The following is a 19,243-nucleotide window of genomic DNA, read 5'->3' as shown; positions in this document are numbered from 1 at the left end:
TCATGATCCATGTGATCCAGGCTCCCAAAGTGCTAGGATTACAGATGTGAGCCACTGCGCCCATCCAAGGTACCAGTTTTGCTTGGTAAGGATATTAATTTCCTTTTGCTGCTGTAACAAATTACTGCAAACCTAGTGGTGTAAAACAACACACATTTATTCTCTTACAATTTTGAAGGTCAGAGGTCTAGAACTAATCTTTTACAAATTATTTTGTTGTAGAGATGGGATCTCACTATGTTTCCCAGGCTGGCCTTGAACTCTTGGCTTGAAGTAACCCTCCCCCCTCGGCCTCCCAAAGTGCTGGGATTACAGACATGAGCTACCATACCCAGCCTTAAAACCAATCTTAGGGGCAGAAATTAAGATAGCAGCAAGTCTGTTTCTTTATGCAATGTTCTAGGATAGAATCTGTGTTTTGTCTCTTATATGGAGTCTACCAACATTCCTCGTCTCATAACTACATCACCCCAATTTCTGCTTCTATCTTCATATCATATCATTCTTTTCTAAGTTTGGTCCTCTTGCCTCCTCCTTATAAGGACCCCTGGCATTAATATTGGGCCCACCAAAATAATTCTGGATGCTCTTTCCATCTTAAGATCCTTTATCACACCTGGACGTTCTGGGGTAGAATATCTTTGGACAGGTCATTGTTTAGCCAAGGACAGGGTTCATCTGAGTTGGCAGGTCTTGAACTCCCAAGTTTTTTTTCTCAGCTTCGATTCTTCTGAAATCTCTGCTGAGTTTCTTAGCCCATCAGCCTCTTCTTCTAGGAGGAATAGACATGCCAAATACTAGACTTGCCTTTCTGGGGATTCCCACTTCTCTCACAAATTCTCACTGTTTTGATAGCTTTCTGAGGCTTTCAGACAGATACTGTTTTTGTTTTTTTTTTTTTGTTTTTTTTTTTTTTTTTTTAGTATTTTCATCGAGCTTTTCTTGTTCTTGCCAGAAAGGTGGATCCAGAACAACCTAGTCTTCAATTTAATCACTTTTTTTTGGAATAATTGAAGTGCATTTTGCCAAATGTTACAGCATTATATCTTTTATTGTTCTTTTCATTTTTTGATGGCTGTTCCCTACCTTTTACAGATTTTTATATTCCCCACTTGCTGTATTTGTTGTATGGTATGAATTAAAAGTGAAAAGTTTTGATGGTCAGTTACTATAAATTTCTCTTGAATGAATAGCCTTAAAGAAAGGATTTACTTGTTGTGGCCATAATTAGATAGCTTACATAAAAATACGCTCTTTGAGTAAATCTTTGGATAATCTTTAGTACAATCTTACCATTAGAATTTTTACCTCATTTTTAGTAAAAGATGCTAATATGAGTTATAGTCCTATGTTCTCTGAGAAGCAGACTTTACTCTTATAGGTGAAGTTCTGACATTTGTTGCCTGAGCTACAGTTGTCTGTGGTCTGTGGTCTGTGATGTGTTAGCTGCTCTGGCATTGTTATAGTGGTCAGATTTGAAAAACTTAAAGCTAACTAAATCCAAGTAAACTTAATGTACATGTGGAAATGGATTTTGTCTGCCTCTTAGGCATCTATCCAGACAAGATTTAGAATAAAATTGGTAGAGTTTTTACTTGTGCTGTTGCTTTGTTTCAGTATGAAGGCTATGAAGTAGAGTCATCTTTAAAGGATGCCAGTTTTGAGAAGGAGGCAACAGAAGCACAAAGTTTGGAGGTAAAAAATCAAATGCTATAATTTAAAAGCTGGGGAAAAAATGCTAAATAACAAAAACTTTAAAAATGTGTCGTCTGAAAACTAACTGTTTGAAAGAAATGTGAAAGAGCATCTCTGGATGTTAAAACTTAAAGAAGAAAATTAATATAGGAAATGGGACAATAGTAGGTAGCATAAAATATTATAAAAATTTGAGCTTTTATTGCTAACTTGTTTTGAGTCAGGCATGTTTATGGTCAAGGAATCAGGAGCTATAGAGAAACTTCATTCTATCATTCCTGGGAAACGTATTAAGGTGATCATTCCTTTTTTGACTCAGTTTGCTCCAGAAAGGAGAAATAAGATTCATTTTTACAAACTTAGGAATAGTTGGCAACAAGAACTTACGTAAATTATGACAGTATTTGCCTTTACTTTCATCTTGAGGATATTAAGAGCTAACTAGAATTAGGCCAGAGGCTTATGTTATAAGTAATGGTCCGTTGGTAAATGTTTAACAACTGTTTTTAAAAAAGCAGCCTTATTTGTAGCCATTTGCTGAGTTCTGTAGTATGAATACTTCCACCGTGGCCAGTTTCAAGCTACTAACATGATGTCACTGAATAAGGAGTCTGGGAAGATAATGCTTAAAGGAGGCTTTCCTGAGCCAAGTGTCATTTGGTTAATTTTAAGGAAGGAAAGTATGGTAATTTGTAATTTAGCTAAACTAAGACAGATTAGGGTAAGTGATGGGAATGCCTTACTACTGTTTAGATATGGACGTGTTGTAAAAAGCAGAGTAGTGACAAAGGTTAGCAGAGGACTCCTGCATCTGCAAATATTAAAAGAGAAAACAGTAGACCTTGTACCTTTGATAAGTGTCCAGTACAGTGTGGTAGTTCTCAGTCACTGCTGTCCGTAATCATCAGAAACTCTTATGTGTTATGATTCAGAATTTTCTGGTAGAGTCCAAAGGAAGTTATAAATTGGATTCCAAATAAGTTTCTTGATATTTTCTTCACTTGTTGTCTATTACTGTCTTCAAGAAGTTGTTGAAATTATATTTTATTTGCTGACCCTCTGTCTTAACTACTCTCTCAGTAGTAATTTATTAGTTTGATAAAAGAATTTTAGAAGGCATTTGGCATGCTAACAGAAGAGCAAAAAGTAGGTAGCAAAGACATTTACTCAAGCTTCATAATATCGAGGATAAAATATTACACACCAATTTATTTTCAAGGTAATGAATTATTATAGGAGTAAAATTGGCTGAATTTTTAGCTGCGTTCAATATTTTGGAAAATCTTCAATTTTAGTAATTTTTTAGCATGGTATTTTCATTAATAGTAATCATAATTGAATTCAAACTATAATGTAATGCAGTTTAAAAAATATGATACCTGAATCTGTAGATAAAATCAAACCAAAAGAGTAATTTTGATTTAGGTCAGGGAATTCCTACAATGAAATAGTCAAATTTGGGGTAATATGTATAAACAAGTTTTTAAATCACTGTAATGTAGTATGTGTTTGTTCTGCTTTTATTTTGGCCTGCATTAAAATCTTTGAATCTTTTGGTTTATTTTTCTTTAACAAGTTTGTTGAAGGATCACAAATATCAGAGGTATGTTTATTATAGTATTTAAGATCCAGTTGGAATAATCCAATAACTAATCATTTTAAATTAAAAAGATCATAGAAAATAGGTCTTAATTCAATGTGGAATATTATGAAGCAGCATTGATGGTTTTTTAGTTGATTTTTTATGTCATGCTTTTAATTATATTAAATTAGCTTTATTTCTCATTTTTTTCTTTATAACGTTTTTAAGCGGAGGTTGGCAAACTGTGCATAGTGGGCCACTTTTTCAAATAAATTATTGTATTGGAACACAGCCATGCTCATTCATTTAGGTATTGCTTTTGTTTCTCACTACAATGGCATAGTTGAGTAATTGCGACAAAGACTGCATGGCCTATGAGCCTAAAATATTTATTTCCTGGCTCTTTACAGAAGTTTGCTGACCACTGCTACAGTTGCTGTTATTTTGATATTATAAAAATGAGCAAATATATAAATGAAAGTTATTTAACTTACAGTACATATTTTTGATTATGCTTATCTGATTTTCTCTAATGAAAAATTCTTGTATCTGTTTTATAAAGTTTGCTTTCTCTCTTAGGCAGCCTGTGAAAAGCTGAACAGGTCCAAGTCTGAACTTGAGGATGAAATACTCTGTCTAGAAAAAGAATTAAAAGAAGAGAAATCTAAACATTCTGAACAAGATGAATTGGTAAGGCTTTTTTATTTGAGGAGAATATAAGAAAAAAAGTTACTGAGCTTTACAAAATTAATATGATACTGGTTAAAGTATTACATTTTTGTAAAAAATATAAAGAATACAGAAGGTTGTAGGGAGCAGAATTTTCTAGATCCACTCTTTTTACTTCCCCTTAGATGTTACTGTGTTAAATTTCTTGTATATTTTCATAGAAAATTTCTATATGCACTATGCAAGTAGCTCATGTAAATAAAAACTGAATAATCATGTACATAGTGTATACTTGTAATTAACATGTATATTAACATAACTTTTTCTTTTAAAAAACCTATCTTAATGAAAATCTTGATGTATATGAGATTATTTAGTAAAACATGTTAGTGGACTTACCTTGAGCCTATATAACTTAAATGTTATGAAATATTAAAGTTGATATGAGATATTATAGTTATGTAATGTTCATATAAAATCCCTTTAAGCATGTGGCTAAATAAACTGAGAAGGTTTCTTAATTTGAGCTGTCGCTTATGGAGCAAAATTGTTAGGTTAACAGTATATCTAATATTTATGGCATTTTGGAAACTAGAGTTTAGTAAATATTTATTGCCTGATACTGTCTTTCTAGATGGCGGATATTTCTAAAAGGATACAGTCTCTAGAAGATGAGTCAAAATCCCTCAAATCACAAGTAGCTGAAGTAAGTTGAATTAGTCTAGTAGGTCTGTTGCTTTTGAAAATCATTTTAATTTAATTTTTTTAAATTAAGAAGATATAATAGTAGAATTTGAGATATAGGGGATCCCAGGTATGTATTTCTTTTTTTTTTAATAATACCTATATGAATGAGCATGGCTGTGTTGCCCAGGCTGGAGTACAGTGGCATGATCTTGGCTCACTGCAACCTCCACCTCCTGGGTTCAAGCAATTCTCCTGCCTTAGCCTCCTGAGTAGCTGGGATTACTGGCATGCGCCACCACACCCGGCTAAGTTTTGTATTTTTAGTAGAGGCGGGGTTTTGCCATGTTGGCCAGGCTGGTCTTGAACTCCTGAGCTCAAGTGATCAGCCCACCTTGGCCTCCCAAAGTGCTGGGATTACAGGCATGAGCCACCACACCCAGCTTGTATTTTCTTTTTTACATGAAGTACTTCAGAAAAGTTCATCTTTTCAATGGATAAGTGTTTGTTGAGCTATTACTGTATATTGAGGACTGGTTGCTTGACACTTAACATTAATAGACAAAAAAGTCCCCAGGAAGCTTACATTTTAGTAGGGGAGACAGAACAAATAGTTATCAAAATTTGCTGCACAGCACATAGAAAGTTACAAGAGATTTGTTCAAGGTCACATCGTAGCAAGTTAGTGGGAGAGGCAGGACTAGACCCCAATTCTAGACAAGCCTTTTTTCTGTTACACCATGCTGCCTCTGCTGTTAATATTGGCATGGTTTTGCCTTTGTTTAATTCTCTGTTCTAGGGAGTATGTGTAAAGATGTGTATTAAATTAATTGTTACAAACTTGATATTTTTTGTTTTACTTAGGCCAAAATGACCTTCAGGGTATTTCAAATGAATGAAGAACGACTGAAGATAGCAATAAAAGATGCTTTGAGTGAAAATTCTCAACTGCAGGAAAGTGAGAAACAGGTTTGTGCTCTGTAGGGACTCTTCAACTTGTGAATATCTAATTATAAATATTCTTGGCATCCTCATGACTGACCCATGCTAGGGACAAGTGTAGGCTTTTCCTTGAGAGCACGAGAGTGGGACAGTCTCCCTTACGTATTTCAGTGTCTGTCTCTTTTGTATAGTATACCAAAGTGTATACTTTTGGCAGCCTCTACCCCCAGGGCAGGGAAAGTAAGCCAGGGCATTTAGCATTTTGGTAATCATAACCAACTTAAAACCAGACTGAAGGGGTACAGAGAATGCGAGTGAGGATTATTGAAGTTATAGATCTGGGACCTAAAGATAGAAGTAGTTCTGGCGGCAGATCACATGAGGAGGTGGCATTTGCCCTGTTTCTCACCCACATACATAGATACTCCCAGGTATATTTCTTCTTCTGCTTTGCCAATATAATTGTAACTTTTCAGTGGGAAAATTTTTCAGTGATTAAGTTATTATAATTATCCAAGTATTACTCACACCAGAGCCACATTGGTTTGTTGTTGTTGTTGTTGTTGTTTTTTTTTTTAAGACGGGGTCTCACTCTGTTGCCAGCCTGGAGTGCAGTTGTGTGATCTTGGCTCATTGCAACCTCTGCCTCCCAGGTTCAAGCAATTCTCCTGCCTCAGCCTCCTGAGTAGCTGGGACTACAGGCGCGCATACAGGCACGCGCCTCCATGCCCAGCTAATTTTTGTATTTTTAGTGGAGACAGGGTTTCACCATGTTGACCAGGATGGTCTCGATCTGTTGACATCATGATCCACCTGCCTTGGCCTCCAAAGTGCTAGGATTACAGGCGTGAGCCACTGCGCCTGGCCTCGTAGTTTGTTCTTATTACATATTCTGTCTTATTCAATATTTTCCTTAGAGTTAATAATTGTTTTGTTTCTTGTATACTTAGCTGGTTCATCTGTACGCTGTCTTCTAGAGATACAGGTATCTTATTCATGCCTTCAAATGCTTTGTTTAATCTGTTAATTTTGTTTTCTTTTTCTCGAAGCAGTTTTTTTCTCGGGCCTCTCTTGGTTTAATAAGAACTTATTCTGTAGGTGTGTGTTCTGTTCTGTGTCCTGAGATTTCACTTCACCCCCATCCTAAAGATTCCTCTTGTCTTTCTCCTATGTTAGATCTTCTATTTCCCATATCTAAGCTCTTTTGTGGTTAATTCTTTTGGTTAACTTTCTGAGGAAGAGGTATAGGAAGTAATTTTTTTAGAACTTACATGCCTGGAAATGTCTTGTTTCTCATACTTGTTGATATTTTGGTTGAAAATATTCTGGGTGGGCATATTTTTTTTCCTCAAAATTTTGACACTGTCACTCCATTGTCTTGACTTTCCAGTATTGCTTTTAGTAAGTCAGAAGCTATTCAGATAATTGGACATTTTTGGTAATCTGCTTTTTTCCTCCCTAGAAGCTTTTAATGTCTTTTTATTGTTTCCTCTTCGCTGAAATTACAGATCATTACACATCTCTTGACCTCATGATCCACCCGCCCTGGCCTCCCTGAGTGCTAGGATTACAGGTGCGAGCCACCGTGCCTGGCTACTGGCAGGGTTTTCTTTTCTTTTCTTTTTGTTGTTTTTTTGTTTTTGAGACGGAGTCTCGCCTTGTTGATCAGGCTGGAGTGATCTTGGCTCACTGCAACCTCCGCCTCCTGGGTTCAAGTGATTCTCCTGCCTCAGCCTCCCAAGCTGGGATTATAAGTGTCTGCCATCACGCCCGGCTAATTTTTTTGTATTTTTAGTAGAGATGGGGTTTCACCATGTTGGCCAGGCTGGTCTTGAACTCCTGACCTCAAGTGATCCACTTGCCTCGGCCTCCCAAAGTGCTGAGATTACAGGCGTGAGCCACTGCACCCGGCTGTTCGCAGGCTTTTCTATAGGATATTCTGGTTAGAGTATTTCTTTATTTCTTTTTTTTTTTTTTTTTGAGACGGAGTCTCGCTCTGTTGCCCGGGCTGGAGTGCAGTGGCTGGATCTCAGCTCACTGCAAGCTCCACCTCCCGGGTTTACCGCCATTCTCCTGCCTCAGCCTCCGAGTAGCTGGGACTACAGGCGCCTGCCACCTCGCCCGGCTAGTTTTTTGTATTTTTTAGTAGAGACGGGGTTTCACAGTGTTAGCCAGGATGGTCTTGATCTCCTGACCTTGTGATCTGCCCGTCTCGGCCTCCCAAAGTGCTGGGATTACAGGCTTGAGCCACCACACCTGGCCATGGTTAGAGTATTTCTTTTCTTTTTTTTCTTTCTTTTTTTTTTTTTTTGAGACAGAGTCTCACTTTGTCACCCATTCTGGAGTTCAGGGCGCTATCTCGGCTCACTGTAACCTCTGCTGCCCGGGTTCAAGTGATTCTCCTGCCTCAGCCTCCCAAGTAGCTGGGATTACAGGCATGCATCACCACATCTGGCTAATTTTTGTGTTTTTGGTAGAGATGGGGTTTCACCATGTTGGCCAGGTTGGTCTTGAACTCTTGACCTCAAGTGATCTGCCTGCGTCAGCCTCCCAAAGTGCTGGGATTACAGGCAGGAACCACCGCACCTGGCCAGGTTAGGGTATTTCTAATTGGAGGATTCTCAGTTGTTGGTATCTGACGACCATTTGCACGGGGATGAGTCCTCCACATTTCCCATTTGGGAGGTGTAAGCCTGTTTGCCAACAGTCTTGCAACTCAGTCAGGTAAAGAGTGCTGGTGTCTGACTGTTCAGTAAGTCAGTTTCCTCTCAACTCAAAAAGTTTTTCCTCTCAACAAAACTTTTATGTTTTCAGTATGTTATTTCCATCTTCACCTGGATAGATGTCCCAGAGTCTCAGGTTCCACCTCTCCAAAGAATAACCCTGTAGGGTTTTGTATGTCTGTGTGTGTGTGTGTGTGTGTGTGTGTGTGTGTTTGTGTGTGTGTAAGAGACAGAGATAGAGAATGAATGAGAGAATAAGAATGTGTATATATATCTATGTCATGGGAGGCTTTCCAACTGCTTTTTATACAGACTTTTGGCCAGTCCTCCTTTTTTCCAATCCTGTTTATTTTCCCTACTATTTGTGCCTTCAAATCATGAGCCTTTCTGGGGTATATCAAATCAGCCTACTTTTGGGTGTTCCTACATTCTGGCTTAGATTGTAGTTCTCTCTAGTAGGTTGAGTCTTTTTATCACACTTCTATCTCTTTCCATTTTCTACTTCTACAGTTATCTTTTGTCTCATCTCCTATTCTTTTTTCCTTATGGGTTTATGCCTTTGAAAAAAAGAATCTGTTTTCTGCCATTTTAGTAGATTTGAGTAGAAAGTGGTGGTAAACCCCGTGTTAAATTTGCCATGTTATCATCAACAGTTACCTTTTCCACCTTGGAAAATATTTAACCTAGATCATTCTTACTCTTTACAACTGCTTTCATCTAACTCCCTTGTAATAATCAAAGTTCTTGAAACAAACTATTCACTGATGCCATGTTCTAATGCACTCCTTCTGTCATGTTTTAATACTGCATACTGTGTACTCAAGTCTCTTTACTGACTCATGAGAGATGACCTAATCACCAAATGTGAATTGTTTCCTGAATTCTCATTTGTTTTTACCTGTATCATCTGATTCTGTTATATATACATAGAAAAGGATTACTTTTCATGTGTTAGGAAATATGCTAATGAAGCCTTAGTTTTGCAGAGAAATCCAATAATTACTGTTTGGTAGAACATAGTTTCGAAGACTGAATACATTTAGACTTTTTCATATATATGAGCCATTTCTTTTGTGAATCGCCTGCTCAGTCTTTTTTTTTCTTTGCCTATTTTTCTTATTGAGGTCTAAGAGCTCTTTGCATGCTAAGGTTATTAACCTTCTGCTACAAATGTTACGAGAATTCTTTCTTGGTGGGGTGCAGTGGGTCACACCTGTAATCCCAGTGATTTGGAAGGTCCAGGTGGGAGGATCACTTGAGGCCAGGAGTTCAAGATCAGTCTGGGCAACATAGCAAGACCCTGATTCTACAAAAAATAAAAATAAAAAAATTAGCAGAGTATGGTGACATGTGCTTGTAGTCTAGTTGCTTGGGAAGCTGAGGTGAGAGAATATCTTGAGCCCAGTAGTTAAGATTGTGGTCCAGTTTAAATGAGAGAATGAGACCCTGCCTCTAAAAAAAACAAAAAAGAATTCCTTTCTAGTTGTCTTTAAATTTCATTTGTGTTATATTTGATTTGTGAAGCTTTTAAGCTTTATGTAGTCAAGTCTGCCTTTTATGATGATATTTACTTTTTGTCATGTTCAGAAAGGCTTTCCTGTGAAAGTATATGTAGTAGAATACTGTTTGTGCAGAATCTGATCTGTTCTAGATTAATGTTATTATTATTATTTTTTCTTTGAGATGGAGTCACTTTCTGTTGCCAGGCTGGAGTGCGGTGGCGCAATCTCAGCTCACTGCAACCTTTGCCTCCTGGGTTCAAGTGATTCTTCTGACTCAGCTTCCCGAGTAGCTGGGACTACAGGCATGTGTCACCACGCCCAGCTAATTTTTGTATTTTAGTAGAGACGGGGTTTCACCATGTTGGCCAGGATGGTGGTATTTCTGAAGATTAGTTATTTTAAGTACAAAATTGCACAATGATTTAAAATATAAATTTTAATGCAAGTAAGGTATGACATTTTATATGGGATATGAGGAACGGTAAGAAATGATCAAATCTAAGATATGTATAACTCAGAAAACCTTTATTTGATATAAATATATGATATAAACTAGTTGAAGAATGTGTGTGTTATTTTACACTACCCCATTTTGAAAGTTCTTTGAAAACAGGAGCCATGTCTTCCTTTTTTAAGTGGCTACACAATGCCTTCTTAGTATCTTTTAATGATTCACTTATATGATGAGTTGCATTTTTAAAATTTTCATTTTCAGCTTTTGCAAGAAGCTGAAGTATGGAAAGAACAAGTGAGTGAACTTAGTAAACAGAAAATAACATTTGAAGACTCCAAAGTACACGCAGAACAGGTTCTAAATGATAAAGAAAATCACATTAAGGTAAATGGTTCTACTGGTTTTAGTGACCAAGTTGGCTAGAATTTTACATTAACTCTGAAGTTTGAAAACTGATTTTTAGCAGCTTTTATTTTCACAACATATTTTCATAACGTATTTGGCTAGATTTTCAAATGTTTCTTGAATACTTACAGATTTGCAGTATGTACATGCACATACACACATACATACTTATATGAATATTCTGTGTGTCCTTTTTTCTTCTCTGTATTTTAGCCTAGGTATTTAATAAAGAAATAAAAATAATGGTTTTTACTGTTTCTCTTCAGGATGCTGTCTGCTTCTGTTAGGAGGTTGGAAGACTTTGAGAATTTGGACACATAGTTATATATATTAATTGAATATCTTTAACTGGTGTATGTACTTTCATGGAGAGGAATACTTTTAAAAAATAAATTTAATTGAAACTTGACTCTAATTGTAGGAATAAAATAATTGATATTACTCTTAGGATTTTTTGATTTTTTTCATTTCCTACTCATTTAAAAAGTCTTAATGCTGGTAAATACAGATACTCACGTGTATGAAATACTATGTAAAACTAATGTTCTGTAATTTACACAGTGATGTGGATGTTGTCATATTGAAAGTGATGGATTCATGCTAGTTATGTTGCTGCTAAGAATATTTTCAAAATTCCAGCTGTCTTTTATTCAGAATTTGGCACACACACACATATATTTAGTAAATAATATATATTACATATAAAATATATATTAAGTAAATGATATATATATAATATATGTACTTAATTATATATATATAAAGTAAAAAAATATATGTGTGTGTATATATATATATTTTTTGGAGATAGAGTTTCAATCTTGTCGCCCAGGCTGGAGTGCAGTGGCACCATCTCAGCTCACTGCAGCCTCTGCCTCCTGGGTTAAAGTGATTCTCCTGCCTCAGCCTCCTGAGTAGCTGGGACGACAGGCATGTGCCAATATGCCTGGCTAATTTTTTTGTATTTTTAGTAAAGACGGGGTTTCACCATTTTGGCCAGGCTAGTCTTAACTCCTGACCTCAGATGATCCACCTAGAATGAGATGCTAACCTCAAGCTCTGCTCAAAGGTATAGGCCATGTTACTTGTGCTTGGAACTCTGAAGAGAGGGAGGAGATCGAAGGGTGAAAATTGTAGAGCAGTGCATTATTTTTAGGTGGGTTCCTCCAGAGGAATACGTGACACGTCGTTTGATTATCTGTAGTGTTGGAAAATATTTCTTTATTCAACAAAATTCAAGAAGTACTTTTGGAAAACCTCTAATGTTCCATTCAAATTCTATTTTATAAATGTCTTTATCTCAGTTGAACTCCTCAGCTAATTGTTTCCTTGAATAAATCAAGTAAAAATCTACGATCTTTTTATACATTATGTATCTCACTGCAGATGTGTTTGGTGTCACACAGAATTTACTCTTATGTTAAATTAGGCCACTGTTATTTGTGGCATGTGAGAAATGTCATATACGAAAATATTTTACTACTTTTTAGTTGCATGATATTAATATGTACTATACTTGATTTGGGAATAACTAGTTTTGGTTTTTATCTTGCAGAGTTTAATAGTCAATAAATGTTATCATTTCTCAAGACTTTACAATATCTTAAGAGGTGGAAAATAAGAGCTCTTGTGTTGTTATTTGTGTGGATTGATTTTTAAACTATAACTGGACATTCAGAAGCTGTAAAGCTGTTAGCATAAGGCATTACTCTCTCTGTTTTTCCCCTTTGTTAAATGTCAAGACTCTGACTGAACGCTTGCTAAAGATGAAAGATTGGGCTACTGTGCTTGGAGAAGACATAACGGATGATGATAACTTGGAATTAGAAATGAACAGTGAATCAGAAAATGGTGCTTACTTAGGTATTAAGTCATGACTCATCTCCTTTTGCTAAAATGGTGACTAGCTCTTCTATTTCCTTTTTTTTCCCTATGTGCACCATGTTCTTTATATGCTTTTACTTTGGCACATTCTGTCTGTCTGCAACATACTGTCTTTTCTCACCATCCCTTATAGTTTAGCTTCAGCTGGAGCATTGCCTTTTCAATAAGTCTTTCTCCAGCTGCTCAGACACACTTACAGCCTCCCCGCTTTGTTTTCTTTGTATATTGTGCATATCTTTATTATAGCCACTTTCAAAATTACATCATAATCATTTCAATACCTGTTTTTCCCTGTACTGTAAGCTAAACAAATGGATGAATGACTAGTTTGAGAAATGAGTGTTCTATAAGTGAATACTTCAGGATACTTCTTTTGCTTTCGTCAGAGGTTCAGATGGTTATAGTACTTTTAATCTTAGCCATTCAAATTGTTATTGCCATTGCTGGTTGTGCTCTGAAGTTGGCGAAAGTGGCAAAAGTTAGTTTCACTATAGCCACTTACTGTATTCTCACACCAATTGCTTTGACCTGAAAAAAACCTTTTTATTTTGAAATATGGCATCATAGGAAGTTCTAAAACTAGTACAGAGGTCCCATGTACCCCTCTCTCATTTTACCCCAGTGGTAGTTCTTCAGACTTTTATGTTATTTTTCTGTTCTCTTCCTCAGCCCCCTGCATAATTAACAAATTTATTAAGGAGGAAAAAGTGTGATTAAAAGTTTTTTCATGATAACATTAATATGTTGGAAAAAATTACATCCCTAAAATAAGTATATAAAGTTCTGTTTATACTTTTTCATTTCTACTTGATCATATATAAAATAATCCTTTCTCTATTTGAGAAAACTCATGCTTGTTTAATGTTGTTTTAACTTGGGTTATAATTTTACTCATATTTTGGATGCTGTAAGAATACAAGAATAGTTAACGATTGTGGTCTATATTTAGATGAATGTTGAATCCTTGTTATAAGTCTGTTCTTCGAGTTAGAGCTGCAGAACATTGTTAAATGATATGGCACTTCAGTGCTTTTATTGTTTAGCTTCCTGGGAGCAGGTCCAAGGCCATTCTGCTTTATACCAAATGCTTTATTGTAGCAAGAAGAGGGATTATAAGTTTCTGGTTGAGTGAACTGATAAAATCATTTTGGTGTCTATTGTCATATTGTACTGTTTTCCCAAATCATTGTTGTGCTTTTGATTTTCACTGTAGATAATCCTCCAAAAGGAGCTTTGAAGAAACTGATTCATGCTGCTAAGGTTTGTGCTATTAGATACATATAAAGAATAAGGAGGAAGAAAGAGAACATGGATTACTCATGTCTTCTTTATAGTAACTGTTTAAAAAGTCCATTTTATTGTTCCCATATAAAAATATTTAAGAAATTACCAGATTTTTCATCATCAATTACTTTTTACTTTCAGTTATTAACTTTAGAAGTTCATATAATTTTTGGAATTTATCAAAATAAAAAATTCCAAGTTCTGTACTCATTTTTTCAGATAAGAATATATTTAAAATGTTTCTTGTATTTTATCTCGTACTTCCTTCAGTGCATTCTTTTTCTTCTAGTCTCAGTATTTTCTTACCCCTTCTGCCCTGTATCCTATTTTAAGTAAATACTAGATTCCTTTTTCTCTGGTTTATTCCTTCTCTTTTCCACCCTAGTAGTGGTATTCTCATTTTTGCTGATCTATGTGAAGTCTTGGTAATGTAGTTTGAAGGCTGCTTTAATAAAAACTTTTGTTGCAAGTAAATAGAATGAAAATAGTCACTTTCTTAAGCATCCAGTGAAAAGCATTCACTACTTTTCTCTATCCCTTGTTCTGAGATTTACAAGTATTGATGACTTTGCTGGTTTTTTTAAGATGGAAGTTGCATTATTGGTTTCTGTATCCCAGGTGATAATTTCATCAAAATGATAAAAGAGCATAAAAAGTGTTGGGGTTGTTATAGTGAGGTTTTATGTTATTTTTGTTGTTGTTGTTGTATAACTAATTAATGTTACTTTTTTCCTTCTTCCCTTCTTTAAAGTTAAATGCTTCTTTAAAAACCTTAGAAGGAGAAAGAAACCAAATTTATATTCAGTTATCTGAAGTTGATAAAACAAAGGAAGAGCTTACAGGTAGGTCATCTATATATACACTTTTAATGTTTTTCTAAGTAAGTACACCTCCTTTCAGAGAATGGTAAAAATTAATTGAATTAATTTTGGGAAGATCCAATTATATATATTTTTTAACTGTTGTTCTTGTTTGGTATTTGTGAAACAGTCCTGGTTTTTGTTGTCATTGTTGCTAAAGGTATATCGATTTCCTCTATATCTATGTGAAGTTAAAATAATGAAATTTTTTAAAAAACATGTAAAACTGTATTTATCTTTGAATTACAGTGTTATGTGTTTGTTATGTTTTAGATGTTAAAAAGTAGCAAATTGAAACTTAATGTTTAACGTCTTTGTTAATTGAAAAATTGATCTTCGGTAGTGGTACTACTTGCAGTATGATTTGTAGAAGTACAAAAATATGGCCAGGCGTGGTGGCTCACTCCTGTAATCCCAGCACTTTGGGAGGCCAATGTGGGCAGACGACTTGAGCTGGGGAGTTCAAGACCAGCTTGGCCAACATGGTGAAACCCTGTCTCTACTTAAAATACAAAAATTAGTCGGGCGTGGTGGCACATGCCTGTAGTCCCAGCTGCTTGGGAGTCTGAGGCACGAGAATCTCTTGAACCTGGGGTGAGCCAAGATCGCACCGCTGCACTCCAGCCTAGGTGACCGAGCGATACTCTGTCTCAAAAAAAAAAAAAAAGGAGTACATAAATGCATTAATTAAGTATTGGGTTGTAGTTTGCTTGTTTGTTTTACAGTAGGGATGATTGAATTTTAATAGAGATAATACCCAAAGTTAATTTCTTTACGTGATTGTTCTTGGCAATGGATTAAAGCCTAGGTCAATGGATTTTTTTTTCTGATGTAGATTAAAAAATTTCTGTGGGTGGAAAGATAGTTACATACAATTTCCTGTACATTTAATCATTTAATATTTAAAGATGTAAACTGTTATTTTGGTTTGTATGTTTAATGGGTTATATTAGTCCATTCTCACATTGCTGTAATGAACTACCTGAAACTGAGTACTTTGTAAGGAAAAGAGGTTTAATTGGCTCATAGTTTTGCAGGCTGACAGGCTTCTGCTTCTGGGGAGGCGTCAGGAAATTTACAGTCATGGTGGAAGGCGAAGGGGAAGCTAGCACATCTTACATGGTGGGAGCAGAAGGAAGAGAGTGAAGGGGAGGTGTTACACACTTTAAAACAACCAGATCTCTTGAGAACTTTATCACCTAGCGGGAGACAGCACTAGGAGGATGGTGATAAACCATTAGAAACCACCCCCTTTGTCCAATCACCTCCCGTCAGGCCCCACCTCTAACATTGGGAATTACAATTCAACATGAAATTTGGATGGGGACACAAAGCCAAACCATGTCATGAGGGTTTTAGAATAATTAAATACCATTACATGTAATTACTAAAATTTTCATGCTTGTCAATACGATTTCCAAAACTCTCCACTTTAGGCAGATTGAGTTTTGTCTTTTAAGATTTGTGGTGGTGATTCATATACATGTTATGGGAGATGATACCTTCCTTCATCTTAGAGGAGTTGAGGTTATTATCTTGGTACCTTAATATTAGGGATGTTCAGAGTTGGTACTTCAATTTTGGAGGAGCTCAGAGTTGAGGTAATTACTTTAGAAGAGAAAGGAGGTTTTTTAAAAAAATTGGTGCATAAATTATAAAGCATTCATAATTATTTAGAATTATTCATTTTTATTTTATAGATTTTTTTAAGATCATTTAGCAGTTGAAACACAGCTTAAAGTTGGTATTTTTCTCTCTGGTCTTGATCTGCTTTAAACTAGGAGTATGTTTGAGCATTTGTTATGAGAAGATCCAGATTTCTGGCTTGACTTATATGTCAAAATTTTAGCTTAAAAGGGAGGGCTAGGTAGAATTTAAGTATTTATTGAGAGAGAAAGTTTTTACTAGATAAAAACAGGCATTATTCATCACCTGGAAATAGTTTTACGGGGAATGTTGAGCTACAATATCTCCCTTTAAATCTCTTATCTCCAAGACCTTCCTGAGAAAGTTAGTGGCATTTAGCTCCAAAATTGAAAATTAGATGCTAGAATCAGAATGTTTAAGGTTTTGGGAATCCTATACATAATAATAAAAATTAGAAGAATTTTTTTTTTTTTTTTGGAGACAGGGTCTCGCTTTTTCACCCAGGCTGGAGTGCATTGGTGTGATCTTGGCTCACTGTAAGCTCTGCCTCCCAGGTTCAAGCAATTCTCCTTCCTCAGCCTCCCAAGTAGCTGGGATTACAGGCATGCCCCACAATACCTGACTAATTTTTGTATTTTAAGTAGAGACAGGGTTTTGCCATGTTGGCCAGGCTGATATTGAACTCCTGGCCTCAAGTGATCCACCCACTTCGGCCTTCCAAAGTGCTGAGATGTACAGGCGTGAGCCACTGTGCCCGGCCAAAATTAAAACAATTTATATAGCTCCTTAATTAAAATATTAATACACTCAGTGGAACTCTAGTCAGTCATCAGAAAATGATGGGATCCTGTTTTGTGGCAACATGAGTGAGCCTATTTTAAGTGAAATAAGCCACACCAGAAAGAGAAATGGCACATGTTCTCACTCATATATGGGAGCTAAAAATGTTGATCTTATACAAGTAGAGAGTGGAATAGTAATAGTAATATGAGGTTGGGAAGTATAGAGGGTAGCAGATTAGGGAGAGGTTAGTTAGCAGATACAAAATTATGACTAGATAGGTGGAACGATTTCTAGTGTTCTATAGCACTGTAGGGTGACTAGTTAACTTTACATTTATTTTTCTTTTTCTTAGATCTACTTTGTCATATTGTTATTTTTAAATAGCTAGAAGAGAGGATTTTGAATGTTCATAACATAAACAAATGACAAATGTTAGAGGTGATGGATATGCTAATTACCCTGATAGGATTATTACACATTGAATACTTGTATTGAAATATCACACTGTATCACATAAATATGTACAGTTTTTATGTGTCAATCAACTAATAACAATAAAAGCATTTAGGTAAATAAAATACCTTATAGATTTTCTGTTTTTGGATAGAGTTCAGTTTATTAATAATTTATTATTTTTAGTAATTTTTATGTTTCTGAAATGTTAGTATGCAACTCAAAATGTTTACTCCTTTAATTATGACTTAAACTTTTTATATAGAGCATATTAAAAGTCTTCAAACTGAACAAGCATCTTTGCAGTCAGAAAACACACATTTTGAAAATGAGAATCAGAAGCTTCAACAGAAACTAAAAGTAATGACTGAATTATATCAAGAAAATGAAATGAAACTCCACAGGTAATAAAAATTATGTTAACTCCATTGAACAGCAAGTAAAATAGCTTTAGGGATACATGTTACATGGTTAGCTGTAGTGATTACTGAAAGTTCTCAATTTGTGATTAGATTGTATGTCATCAACTTATTTTTAAGAAGGGTATTTGATCTGGAATACTTTTCAATAAATCTGGAAACACTTTTTTTTTCAACAAAGAAAATATTGTAAATGATGTTGGAATTTCCAAGCTAGTTAACAGAATCCTTTTTAGCTTCTAGTAAGTAGTCAGCAAATGATTGCCTTAAACTTCCTAATACTGGCAGGGTTTCTGAGTGGACACTCTTGATTGAACTGCCGATTTAATTCCATCTCTGATATATGTGAAACGGATTTCTCTGTTCTGTGCAAGTTGCTTCTTCCCAAGTGTTCCTTGTCTTAGTAAATGGCAGTGTCCTTTACTTAGTTATATAGGGTGGCTCCTCAAGCCATTTTTGACTTCTCTCTTGCTTTTATATCTCCTATTTATTCTGTCATTAAATCTTGTCAGCTTTTTTATAGCCTGAATCTGACCACTTTTTACCATCTCCCATATTAGTCTGGTCCAAGTCATCAGTAGTTAACATCTGGCTTATTACAGTAGCCTTATGAGTAGTCTCCTCCTTTCCACCCTTTCTCCTGCACTATGTTTTCTCTGCAGCATGTAGGATGACCCTTAAAGTGTGAATTGTGAGTATGGTCACTCTTGTGCTCAAAATCCCCGGGTGCCTTTATATCACACTCAACCCGCAGCTTTTATATCTTGGCCTACAAGACAGTACAGGATTGGACCCTTGGCCACCTCTTCAATTTTAGCTTATTCATGTTCATTTTCCTCTCAGTACCCTCCATCCAACACTGGCCTTTTTGATGCTCTTTAGCACATTGACCTCAGGGTCTTTTGCACTTGTTTCTTCTGCCTGGAATGATGTTTTCTGTATATTTGCATGACTCAGTTCTTCATTTTATTAGACCTGGGTTCAAATGTTACCTCAAAGAATCCTTCCCTGGCTACTCTAACTAAAATAATACCTGCTACTCTTCATCCCCTTATTTTGCCTCATAGCTCATATTGTCCTCTGATGATTGATTGCTTTTATTTCTTTTATCTTCCCTATGTTAAATATGAGCTCTGAGAGATAATTATTTTCTTCACTTCTGTATTCCCAGTGCCTAAAGCATGTGAGACACATGATAGCTGTTCAGTCCATGTTTGTTGAATATATGTACAAATATGTTCAGTGCCTTTATATATT

At 35.7% G+C, this 19,243-nt stretch overlaps 1 protein-coding gene across 1 annotated transcript in view; it reads left to right on the top strand.

Moving 5' to 3' along the window:
- LOC104656930 (melanoma inhibitory activity protein 2) overlaps positions 1-19,243 on the top strand; it is an 82,642-nt gene that overhangs the window by 21,202 nt on the left and 42,197 nt on the right. Inside the window, 10 exon segments of the mRNA XM_030930584.1 lie at positions 1,618-1,695; positions 3,272-3,298; positions 3,857-3,967; positions 4,581-4,652; positions 5,495-5,599; positions 10,513-10,635; positions 12,399-12,519; positions 13,754-13,800; positions 14,576-14,666; positions 17,833-17,971. Coding sequence (XP_030786444.1) covers positions 1,618-1,695; positions 3,272-3,298; positions 3,857-3,967; positions 4,581-4,652; positions 5,495-5,599; positions 10,513-10,635; positions 12,399-12,519; positions 13,754-13,800; positions 14,576-14,666; positions 17,833-17,971 — 914 coding nt within the window.

The sequence above is a fragment of the Rhinopithecus roxellana genome, chromosome 5, assembly GCF_007565055.1.
Source record: "Rhinopithecus roxellana isolate Shanxi Qingling chromosome 5, ASM756505v1, whole genome shotgun sequence".
NCBI classification, from domain to species: Eukaryota; Metazoa; Chordata; class Mammalia; order Primates; family Cercopithecidae; genus Rhinopithecus; species Rhinopithecus roxellana.
Note: the sequence above shows the minus strand (reverse complement) of the source record. Positions and strands in the feature narration are given on the sequence as shown.